This window comes from Phymastichus coffea, unplaced genomic scaffold (genome assembly GCF_024137745.1).
Source record: "Phymastichus coffea isolate CEN01 unplaced genomic scaffold, Cenicafe_Pcof_1.1 PCOF00006, whole genome shotgun sequence".
Lineage (NCBI taxonomy): Eukaryota > Metazoa > Arthropoda > Insecta > Hymenoptera > Eulophidae > Phymastichus > Phymastichus coffea.
The window spans coordinates 5,236,992-5,250,306 of NW_026706817.1; the positions used below are offsets into that span (position 1 = coordinate 5,236,992).

At 36.9% G+C, this 13,315-nt stretch overlaps 1 protein-coding gene across 2 annotated transcripts in view; it reads left to right on the forward strand.

Annotated features, from left to right (window-relative positions):
* Window positions 1–13,315, forward strand: part of LOC131668420 (signal peptidase complex catalytic subunit SEC11C) — a 232,152-nt gene that overhangs the window by 82,077 nt on the left and 136,760 nt on the right. For both annotated transcript variants that reach the window (XM_058942567.1, XM_058942557.1), the window contains one exon: window positions 9,498–9,607. In XM_058942567.1, the coding sequence (XP_058798550.1) occupies window positions 9,525–9,607 (83 nt within the window). In that variant the 5' untranslated portion in view covers window positions 9,498–9,524. The remainder of the gene's footprint in view (window positions 1–9,497; window positions 9,608–13,315) is intronic.

Below are 13,315 nucleotides of genomic sequence, written 5' to 3' on the forward strand. Positions count from 1 at the left end.
AGGCTACGAACTGCTGCCCCATCCACCTTATTCTCCAGATTTAGCCCCGTGCGACTTCTTTTTGTTTCCAAACTTGAACGCCGAGCAGAAATTTGAGTCGAATGAGGAGGTAATCGCTGCCACGCAAGCCTACTTTTCAGACCTCGAGGAAACGTATTTTTCACATTAACGGGTTAAAGAAGTTGGAGCATCGCTGGGCCAAGTGTATCGAACTAAAAGGAGACTATGTTGAAAAATAAAACGCCTTTTTTTCCAAAATTATCGTTTTTATTTTGTAGGCTAAGTACTTATCGGACCACCCTCGTACAAGTAGAGAGGGAGAAAGAGAGAGAGAGAGACGACCTGACCTGGTGAAGGCTACTGGCAGGAAATGCTGCGAATGCTGCTGTTGGAAGGAAAAACTGTAGAATCTGCTGGCAGGCTTGCGGCAGGTTCAACTAGATTCCACGATTCCTCAGGTGTCGATGGAAATCCTCTCCGGGCTGTACTCTGCTCGGCGTCGTCTATCTCCTTGTCTCCGCTTGACTATTCGGTTTCCTTTTGCGTGCCCACGCTTGGCCGTCCAATCGATCCTTCTATCTCAAGATCTCGGCTCGAACTCTCCCAAGCCATTCGCGCGCCGGATCGAGCAACGCCGGCGGCTTCGCTCTCGCGAGCGCATCGCCGCGGATTGCTCGCGCTCGCTTACTCTCTACTCGTGACACGTCAATCTCTCTCTCTTCTTCTTGCCGCAGCCGCTCACGCTTCTAATTGGCTCCCAATGACGATGCCCTGCTTAGGTATTGGCCCTGAAATAAAGCGATGCGAGCATCGGTATCGGTTCGTAATTTCCAAACGCTCGCCAGGGCAACAGCGAAGGAGCGAGGCTGCGAGAGATAGAGAGAGAGAGAGAGAGAGAGAGAGAGAGAGAGAGAGAGAGAGAGAGAGAGAGAGAGAACGAATCAGACATGGCCGGCTATTCTAGCCAGGGCCCTGTCACAGTTTCAAATAAAGGACTATCCTATAATGACTGTGGTAGTCATGGATCTGTAAAATTAGATCTATTACCAGATTTTCCACCTAATCTTTTAACCTTATTTAATAAAAACCTTGATAAGTCACCACAAATTTTTAAGCGGATACGTAATTATAATAATTCTTTATCTTTCGCTTCCTTCAACGCAAATTTGGTTGATTTTCAAATACGTCGATTGGATCAATTTTGTTTTAAAATTCAAGGCCAAATTTATTATCACATAAATAGGCCTTGTATCCTAGTGATGGCGAAAAACCATCATATACACAACTTTTTATAATTGATCAACATAAAGCTTTAGATTATAGGATCAAATAAAATCTTATTATAGATTATGAATTAATGATAATTTTGGATAGCATAATTTGTAATAATAATATTTAGGCTAAATCTTATGAAATGGTGGAAGAAGAAATACATATACAAAAACAAGTAACAAATATGGGTGGAGTTTCAACACGAAACGAATTGCAATTATTATTTTCCTTAAAACCTGGACAAGATCATCGTAGATATAATTTTCAACAAGTAAATTAAGTTTCTGTCATATTTTCTGCAACTCCTGATAAAGAAATACCTGAATTATATATTACAATAAGAAATAAAAATACAAAAGATTTACAACTTATTAGTTCAATAGATTTATTCTTATTTAACTATATGGTACGCGTGGACGACATCAAAATATATCTCACATAAATACTGACAAATTACGCGTTTGGATTATACAAAAACTAAATACTTATTAGAGAAAATGAATTTAATGCTATTATAAGAGGACGTAGCTTATTTCAACAATGGGTAGTCGATAGTTATGTAAAAAATTGAAAAGAATTGAATTTAATATTGTAAAAATCGTCAGAGAGAATAATGAGCTAATACGTATCAAGGTTGACAATTACCACATGAGAAATTGCGCAAATGATATAAATAATAATGTCGGTAAAAGTGTATTTTTTCCTTCATCATGTACTAATTCACCAAGGTATATTCAACAATATGATCAAGATGCAAGGACTATTGTACATAAAACAGAAAAACTCGATATTTTTTTTTACAATGACATGTAATCCAAATTGGCACGAATGTTAGAAAATTTGATACCAGGTCAACAAACTGCTGACAGACCAGATTTAGTAGCTAAAGTCTTCGATTTAAAAAATATCGTTCACTTAATATTGTTCTCAAGAAACATTTCTTTGGAAAAGTTGTATCATATATTTATGTCAATGAATTTCAAAAATGAGGATTACCACATATATTAATACATTTATAAATTGGAACAGGGATATAAAATCACTGCTCCTGACATAGTTGATAAGTTTATATCAGTTGAAATTCCAAATAAGATAAGGAGGCAACGTTCACACACTATTGTCATAAAAAATATCATTCATGGACCATGTAGTGATTGGTGTAAGAAAAAAGAAAAATGTTTTAAAAATTTTCCAAAAAAATTTTAACAAGATACTACTATGGATGAAAATAGTTATCCATATTACCGTTGAACAAACATTGGTGTTGATTACGAATGTCAAAATGGATACAGTTGCATGCATACGTTTTTGGTCAGCCTTTACCGAAATTATCGAAAATTTAAAGTTTTGTAGTTCGCTCGGAAATAGTCGTAGGTGAACTCGCGCGGCTCATATTAAAGAGTAAAACAATACCTTCAATATTTCGCTGGTTTTTTTTAAACGAATGAAAAGAGCATTTTTAACACTAAAAAAAGCTGGATCACATTTTTTAATTTTTTCAAACCGCGAAAAACACTTTCCAACTTTTAAAGGATTATGTAGATTTGTAAAAAATAAATTGGAATTGATACATATTTGCCTCCTCTTTAACATGAGTACAATAAAATTCTTTTTCATTGAGCTGATTTAAAGTTACGCTGATTTTATTTATTAAATCACTCTTTTTTAAATTTCGTCTATCTTCGGATGTAGACACCGTCGAAAAAAACTCCTTAGAGAAAAAATGTTTACTTTTTTCAAGAAAAATAAGTATCTGCTATTGAAATTTCATTTTGAACAAAAAAAAATGTTTTCATTGTTTGAAAAATTTTCGTTATTAGTTAACAATTTATGACAGGAGCAATAACTTGAATGATTCCTAAACGTCTCAGACATTTATTTGTTCGTATATCGATTCATTGTCAAGCTATTTATCCTGAAAAATTATGGGAAAAATTTAAAGATTTATTGTATGTACATTTTTCGCGTAACAACGATATAAATCAATATAAACGATATAATCAGCTATTATGTCGCTTATTCTGAAATAAATAATATTTTGAATAAAGAAGGAAAAAGTTTAACTGATTTTCCGAGAATTGATCAAAACGTCATGATTATAATAGCTGAGAACGATGATAATATTGATAACAATCATCGAGAAATTGGCAATCTACAATATCAAAAATTAAATTCTAACTAAAAAGAAATAGTTAATAAAATGATTGAAGCTTCATATTCAGATAATTATATTTGCTCAACATGCTTATACGTATATAGATCGATAAAAAGGAAATGGAAAAACTTTTGTTTACAATATTATTTAAAATTTTTTAATGTCAGAGATTATAAAATGTATTACAATGGCATTCATCGATATCGCTGTAACATTACTGCCAAATAGAAAATGTATACATAACTTTTGTTTTACCAGTTCCTATGTTTAATGACTAATCTTTAAATATTACAATACAATACAAAGAGGATCTTTTTAAAGAATACTAAAGTATTATTTAGGGTGAAGCACCAACAGCACCTAGATACACTTTGGAAATCATAAATAGAATATTAAAATATATAATGAACAATGATCTATAATTTGGTGGTAAAATAAGGATTTTAGGTGGTGATTTTGGACAACTTCTCCCAATCAAAGTTATCGGTACATATAATGAAATATTAAATTTATCTTTGAAAAATAGTGACGTATGGTCACTTAATATTTCATTTGAAAAAAATATAAAAGTTTTGCCACATGAAATTAAATTTGCTAAGTATTTATTGCATGTCGGCAATGGCACATTGAATGATCAGGATAATAATCTACAGCTTTCTGAATAATGTATACTACCTGCAAATAAATATTTTGTTCAAAATATTTTTGGCAACTTAATTAAAACAAAATATTCGTTGAAAACAATGGTTGTGTTATTTCATATACCAGAAATGCTGATGTAGATGAAATGAATAGTAATATTACTAATTTATTAGATAAAAATACTGAACATACTACTGTGGGCAAAAAGTAAGGTGAATTTGTTTGTAAAATGAAAAATCTTTATTTATTCTTCTACATCAATGTCATCCCTTTCGAAGTAATCCCCTCTCGATAAAATACACTTATACCAAAGTTTTTTCCAATCCTCGAAACATGCCAAATAGTCCCTTTCCGGTATAGCCATCAGCGCCTTCTTCGATTCAGCTCTTATCTCCTCAATCGACTCGAAACGCGTTCCCCGGAGTGGTCTCTTGAGTTTTGGGAATAGCCAGAAGTCACACGGAGCCAAATCAGGCTAATACGGTGGTTGCGGAACGATATGCGTCGAATTTTTGGCGAAATGGTCACGAAGAACGAGTGCAGTGTGAGATGGTGCATTATCGTGATGCAAAAACCAAGAGTTGTTGGCCCATAATTCTGGTCTTTTTAGACGAATTGCTTCACGCAAACGACGCATAACGCTCAAATAATATTCCTTATTAACAGTTTGGCCGGGTGGAAGGAATTCATAGTGCACCACACCACGAAAATCGAAGAAAACTGTCATCATGAACTTGATTTTTGAACGACTTTGACGTGCTCTTTTCGGTCTGGCCTCGCCTTTAGCACGATATTCGCTTGATTGGTCGGTTGTTTCAGGGTCGTAAGCATAAATCCAAGTCTCATCTCCCGTAATCATGCATTTGAGCTTGTCCTGATAGTCAGAAAGCATTGTTTCACACACATCAACGCGGCGACTTTTTTGCAAGAAATTGAGCGTTTTCGGTACCAAACGAGATTTGACTTTTCGTAGGCCCAAATGGTCTTTCAAAATTGTTTTCACAGATCCTTCTGATATTCCGATCATATCAGTAAGGTCTCTAACAGTCAACCGACGATTTTCGAGCACTAATTCCTTCACTTTATTGACGTGTTGGTCATCTGTTGACGTCGATGGTCGTCCGGAGCGCTCCAAGTCATCAACACGTTCTCGACCCTCTTTGAAGTCTTTGTACCACTTATAAACATTTTTCTGCGACATGGTAGAATCACCAAAGGCCTTCCGCAACATCCTCAACGTTTCCGCAGCCGAAATTTCATTCCGCAAACTTTGATGGCACTTCTTTGCTCAATTAAATCAGACATTGTAAAAATCGAAACATGCACTCTTGGTCGTTTGGTAAACAGAAGCGTAAATATATTACTGATGATGACATTGACATGAAATTTGTCCCAGATGTCATTCGCAGTCCTACCAACTCAAGAAAAAAAGAACTAGCCCGAAATGTTAAGCCCGCGAAGTTTAAATTGAAAATTCACCTTACTTTTTGCCCACAGTAGTATATATACTGGCATAGACAACACAGAGAACTGTAACAATGGTGAAATCGAAAATATTCTTTTCCTGACTATCTTAATTCTTTAAATCCTTCTAATTTTCCTCTTCATAAATTGCGTTTAAGAACGTTTTGCATTGTCATGTTAATCAGAAATATAAGTTTAAGTGAAGGATTATGTAATGGAACAAGATTAAAAATACTTGATTTTTCACATCATTTATTAAAATTTAAAACAAACGCAATAATATAATATTTCTTAATCGTATCACATTGTGTTGTGAAAATCAATATCCGTTGATTTTTGAAAGACGGCAATTTCCAATTAGATTGGCATTTGCTATAACTAATAATAAATCACAAGGGCAAATTTTCAATAAGATTAGTATCGATCTTCAAAGAGATATTTTTAATCATGGTCAATTATATGTAGCTTTGTCTAGAGTTAGATCATGGGATTCGTTAAGAATTTATCTTGGAAATTAAAAGGAGAATTCAATTGTTAGAAATTACGTATATACAGAATTGTATCAATGAAAATCACTAAGTTAATTTCGATAGCTGATCCAAAGAAATAATATTATTACGATGATGCATATTTACTAATTTGTCTCTTGATTTATATCCGAGATATATTAGTTTTTTTTTTATGTTTTGGAATCATTGGTCACTTTTTTGTATGAATATCAAGCACTTGAATGTAGCTATTTTATTATTGATTGCATTTAATCTAAGATCGCTAAGGTATTCTATGGATATTAATTAATTATGGATATTGATGGATATTAATATTTAATTAATATTAATATCTGTCAATAATGGATTATGAAAGTAAGTTACAAATACTTGATTTTTCTAATAACATACATTATTAAAATGTAAGATATTAACCGGAGACATACAATAATAACATTGTATTTCTCGATTAAATTATATTATATTGTGACAATTAATATCGCCATAATAATGTGATTTTATATTTTTATTACCAAAATGAATTTTATTTGAGCGCGCGACGGGTGGTATGGTATTCTAGTATACTAGTACTATTCTAGTATAACGTACTGCATAATTTACCTGAAATAAAAAGGAATTCACAGAGGATGTGAGGATAGCATTGCAAAACCTACAATGAGGTCAGGGCCTTTAGTACAGCGTCGTCGAGGAAAGAGGGCGGCATTGAAAAATCCGCGAAAGCGCAGGATAAAAAAGCGGCAGCACATTATTTTTTATACTTAAATCCAGCTGGAAGAAATAGTGTTATTTTTAATTTTCAAAATATCATGTAATATCCAACAATATACGAACTTAACAAGCAGCCTGGAAAAAGAATTTTACAAGCTCGGTCTGCGACTGATATGTTGATAAATAAACTAGTCGTGCCAAGATTCCTCGAGTTTTCCGCTATCATAGAAATATATCAATCGCAGACAGTTAAGTTTGAAAGTGCCTTATTTGGGCAGCTCTTAACGCTTTCATCATGCCTTTGTCCCAAGAAAAAGGTTTGGCAGTATTTTAAGATTATACCTAGTCTTGATGCTGTGAATAAGCACCGCTAGTTATCAGTCGTGGCGCGCACATATGATACTCCCTTCCTGTGATTTCCATTCGCCTTTACCCGTCCGCCCGGCTAAAGCGTGCACTGGTCCTCTTTCAATGAGTCAAAATTTTTCAAATGGGCCACCTAAAACCGACCGGTCAATTTTGATATATCGTTTTGCAGATTTCGGAAGGTTATATATCATCAATGATGTGCTAACAGTTTTTGTTTTGATAACAGTTTTTGAAAATTTTGATTTTTCGAAAAGTTATAAACAATTAAAATGTTCAAAGGCTTTTTTTCAAATTGCAATATCTCGGTGAATAATTTACAAAATTGGATGAAATTTTTATGGTGTATTAAGTAACGGTAGGAAAATAGAACACAATTCAATGTATATCAAAAAAATATTATTTATTAATAAATAATCAAATTTGTTATAAACCAATTGCAATTTAGCTAACTTCTCGGTGTTGTAGAAAAAAAATTTTTTTCATAAATATTCCTTATACTATTTTCTAGACGACTGCGCAATCAAATTTTAGTGCACTAGCTTCGGAAAAAAGATATAAATATTTTAATGTACTAAGTGGCGGCCGCGACGCAAGTACTTGGCGCAGCGAAGCCCCGGGCGCTAAGTTTCCAGACACACTTCTACCCTCCACAGTTTTTCAAGCTATGTACACAAAAAAAGTATGTACACATCTACTTTCAGCTTGAATGTGGACGATTGTAAGAGTCAACGGACGAATCGATAAAACTGTGATTCTCTGTTACAATATAATATTTTAAACTCCTTCCGTATATATTAATCAATCCCCGCTTTTTAACATAAAACTTAATAACTATTTATATTTACTTGTCCAGATATTGACTCGAACTTTAAGCACAGACTTACAATATTTCGAAAGTCTAGTGAATTTCGTGTTGCATTAATTATTTGTTAAATATAAAAATTGGCTCAAATCTAACTGATGTAGGTATACACACATAAGTCGAATGTATATCGCCATAATTGCTTCGTACTTGAAGCATACATATCCCTTCTCTGTTATTTCAACAGAGAATGGCTGAAAATTTACTACAATTGCGAGCCCGTGATCAAGGAATGATTTTACCATATTTGCGTTGTAGTGAAACTTATTTAGTTTATTTTAAAGCCTGAACTTCCGTTGATGAAAATTTCTGTTTCTTTCGTTAGAAAATATGAGCGTTCTTCGCTTTCTATTTTTTTGATTAAAATACATTAAAAAAATAAGTAATTCGTATAAAATGAGTTATTAACTTTAGGTCGGATTAGTTATATTATAATGTGTGTATGCGTTTATGTGTGTGTAACGCCTTTATATTATAATATGTAATAGGGAAAGGAATATTTATTTAATTTCCCTACTAATATCTGAACTGCGTTGCAAAACTAATAGTCTTCACGTTGCTAATGTGCTGCTGTAAATGGACTGTGACTGATATATCGTAAATTCGTAGTTGCATCACATGAGTATTATCTCAAGAAAAAATTAGTTGTATGCAGAAGTGAGTGAGTTAAATTGAATGAGCGACTTGTTAAAAAAACAGTAAATGATATATTACCTATAAATGGAGTATGTACACGGAAACGACCTAAAGTCTATACGGTTTTATTAATTTGACTTTTGCTAGAAACAAACAGAAGACAGTTCGAGAAAATAACGCATGCGATAAAAATTGATTAAGTCGAACTTACGCTGCGTTTCTGAATTGCCTGTCATTACGTACCCAACACATCATTTACTCCTTTCTTTTCTTACTGAGGCGACACTTTAGGATGTTGTTACTTCCACGTCAATGATGTTAGGAAATCTCTTGGAGCCCACATGTATCCGATCTCAATTCATTTAACGTGAAGGAAAAGTTTCGTAACTCAGAGCGGTTACGTGTGGTTCGGCCAGCGGTCAGCTGAAATCTTCTTAATCATCAAAGGCTAGGTCATAAGCCTATATTTTCCTCAGTTCCTTTAAACTATCTCTCTTTCTTTCTCATACATGGTCATTTTCTCTCTCGAGGTAATACATTCTCACCTTGCCAAAAAAATTGAAAATGCTATAATCGTACGTAATAAATTTTTTAATTTCGTCATTTATTGCAATGGTGATGTTATATTATAAAAATCAGTACATAAATAACTCACAAAACAATAAATATGGCGGTTTGCATCAGTATACGAGTAATGTTCGCATAAATCAAGGTCTCTCGCATTCACTTAATTCAACGTCTTATTATAGAAATTTTGTTGTAATTCATCATTTTTAACTTTTTTAAACTTAAATTGATATCTTATTAAAATAATTAAAAGAAATTCAAAAAGTATTAATATTCAAATTTGGTTAAATTATATAATGTATTTTTTTTTCAGTTTCTATATCAATTTTTGAGTTTTGGAATGATCGTTTCATCAGCTCTCATGATTTGGAAAGGATTAATGGTACTTACAGGGAGTGAAAGTCCAATCGTTGTAGTATTGAGGTATGACTCAAATAATTATACGGCTCTTAACTTTACATAAAACATAGTATTTTACGTCATAAAGTCGAGAAGTTGAGAATCTAGTTTTTCTAGACCAAGTGGAGTCATTACTCGAATTAAAAACATTCACTTTGATTCGTGTTTTTTCGTTCTGTACACCACTTACATTAATCGGGGTTTCCCCTATATATATATACACCTTAATCTAGCACTTCAGGGTGATTTTTTTTTCGTATTGAGCACTTTGGGGATATATGAGGCAGTTTGGGGAGATGCCCAAAGTGCCATATCTTAGACGAGCAGTTTGGGGAGATCTCCTCAAAGTGCCATACCTTAAATGAGCCGTTTGAGGATATGATAATATTGCAATTTTTTATTAATGATATTAATAATAAACAGGTTTTTAAGCTCGCTTTCTAAAAATTCAACCTCAGACTTTCAAAATTCATGATTACTAATCATGTATAACAAGTTCAATACAAAATATAAAATATCCTAAATATACTATGGATTAGACCCTAGACAATTTAATTCTAACACTCATAGCGATCGAAATCGTGAGCTGTGACATAGGTTAAGTAGTCTCTTCTCCGCATTAATTGCAATAAATTATCATACCATATCAGATTTCTTCAGAGATAAGTAGTATGTCGATAATTATTATTTCAATTAATATTTTATTTAATCAGTACATTTTATTATAACGGAGACGTTTTTTTATTACTACATCATCTATACTAAAACCTATTGAAAACCTGAAGATTTAAAATCAGTGTTGGTTATAACCGTAACAGTATTTTATAATATTATTCTTAGCATCAAAAATAATAAATTAATATTTTATAATAATTTCCTTTTATTAAATTGGCTGCGCATTAAAAATGATGAAAAAAAGTTTAATAACTTTTATTTGCGCGTGGTCACGTTTTCGAAAATTATGAAAATTATAATTTTTGTTTTATTAATAAAATACAATATTGAATATGTTTGATCAATCATGCCGACTGCGCGTATCACGCATCGAGAGCATCCGAAAGAATTTATTGAATATTATATATACAACTGAATTAATTAATAAATTATACTTTTATTTATTTTTGCTTGACGAGTGCAAAACATCGTGTAACAAAACTCATTCCTTTGTTACCAATTCTTTTGCGGGGTAAGTGAGGCACTTTCGCTCATGACAATTGAGGGAGAAGAACGAGGGGAGGCTGATAAATAAATTATAGAAAGACAGAATTCAAATCTCACTTACAACCTATTATTATTAATAATTATTCACACTGAACATACGCGCGCATAACATAATCTAAATTACCGACCAACAAACTGCAAATAGAACAATAAACTACTTAAGATAATCACAAATGAACATTTCGCATTTCACTAATACCTAGTCGCGTACTTAACCTATTACAAACTTACTTAAAACTACGCGAACTAATACCGGGTAAATTGCCCGGCACGTGGGCGCCTGGACAATTCACCGGTCGCAGCTTACGTCACTATAAATTAAACCTAGCGCGAACCTTCAGATAGCCGGCACGTGAGTGCCAGGCTATCTCTTTCCACGCGCACCGGTCGTCGCATCAACAGAGAGAGAGAGAGTGTAGAGAGAAAGAAGAAAAGGAAGGCTTGACCTTTTATCTCCTGTTCCTCACAACGTCGAGAATCCTGAGCGATGTGCTGCCGCAGGAAGTACCGGGTGTCGTCGCTGGTCAGATCGTCGCTAACCGCTGTCACTGACCAGGTATCCGTAGGCGACGTTGACTCTCCTAGCAGGTGGGCTGGCTACAGTTGCTGGCAAAGCCGTTGCCGGTAGGGTTGATCTTCCTTCCTTCCGGCTATCCCAAACTGCTCTCTCTGCTGGGCTCGGACTTCCGCACTCTAGTAGGACTAGGCTTCGACTCCCTCACTCTAGTAGGACTCGGCTGCGACTCTCCTCACGCACTAATTCTTGCGCGCATCTTGCAGTCGCTCAGCGGCGCTCGCTCCTCTCCCTACCTTGACCTATTAGTTAGGCGGCACGCGACGCGTCGCTTATCGGTCACGCGTTGCGCGCCTGCCAATCCCTGCATGGGCCTAATACTCTCTCTCTCTCTCTCTCTTTCTCACTCTCTCTTCGCGCTCTTCAACTTTTCTTTCGCTCAACTACGCTGGCTCGTCCTTGGCGCTGAAACAAAAGGCCAAGTGTTAGACGCATACTTAAATGCGCCCAACGTTGGCCACCACGCCTAGCCGAGTGGGGGAGGGAGAAACGCGGACGAGAGACCGGCGCACGGCCTGCTCTCGTCACACCCCCTTCCAAGGCCAAAGTTCGCACCCGCGAACGGCCTGACTCCGTTTCTCCTTCTCTCTCTCCCTGTCGACCGGCAATGGTAACCAACGATAGACGCTAAATTATATCATAATATCTTAGACTTAGCTTAAATCATAATTAATTCTGAGTTGGTAACAACCATATCAACTAAGAGCAAAATCTAACAAACCCAATAGTCTAATCCGAGTGATATGCCTAACCTTTCGTCATAGCAAGCCGACTAATCCACTGCGCCAAGATCGCGACTAATTCAGTATCCAATTAAACCAAGAATCTTACCATTCACTGCCGCTCCAACGACTCTAAATATCGGAGCCTGAGCGTTCGAAGTTCCTCCGCCGAAGGAAACGAGGCACTTGCCTGGGTAGTCTTTGGCCGGCATCATCAGTCGCCTCGGACCCAATCACCTCGGCACTCCGATCGCTCGGCTCACCCGCGGGGAGATTTCCATCCCCGTATTTTCAGCCGAACCGACTTCAGTCCCGGCTCCCTCTGCCGCAAGCGCCTGTGACCTACGCGCGAGCTTAGCGCGAAAACGCTTGCCGCATCGGTGCCTGGGCTTTTTCGCCTTGGGCTCCCCGACGGAGGATTCAGGGCTGGCTACCTCGGGCATTGACCTAGAAACTTCGAGCTCCGGCTCCACAGTTTTTGGCTGCGTCGCCGGGAGCTCTACTGGTTCGCCCGGGCGAGCCCGAACCCTTACCTCCTCCACCGATCGTGCGCGCGCCTGGTCTGCCATGAAGGCGTCGCGGCAACGTGGACAATCTTGCACGCGGACATCGAGTCGCCAACAGTTCCTACAGACCGGACGCGAGAGAGGCGGGTTCCTGCAGGCCGACCTGGGATGTGACCCCGTTCTGCAATTAAAGCAGCGGAACGAGGGCACGTCCAATTCCTCATCCCAGAGGACCGGAGCCAGGTTTTGCAGGAAGCTACCTCTTACCAACCGAAACCCCGTTTCGTCGACGCAACACGGCGACGCAAAGGACGAGGCCGGGCTCGCCACCTGAGGAGTCGGGACAGGTCGTACCGGCCTAAGGGTTGGTCGCTCCGGCACAACCGGCTCCACTCTTCGTGGGGTCGGCGGCACCACCACTTCCATCCTTGTGCCTGCCTCTCCCGTCTTCTCGGTGACTGTGCTCGCACTAACTTCCGAAGCTCTCCCTTTGCCAACAGCCAACGAAACGGTGGCTGGAGGGCGCCTGTTGCCTCAGCAACGGCTCCCTCCACCATCTTGGGTAGAGTTGGTGTTGAACTAGAGGTTGGCCTTTCAAAATTACACGCGGATAGGTTGAAACGCATCGTGCGCTTCCTCCTACTCAAATTATGGCGAGCCTCAGCCTCCTTCCTTCTCTCGTCCTCCAAATACCCCGCTGGGTAGAATT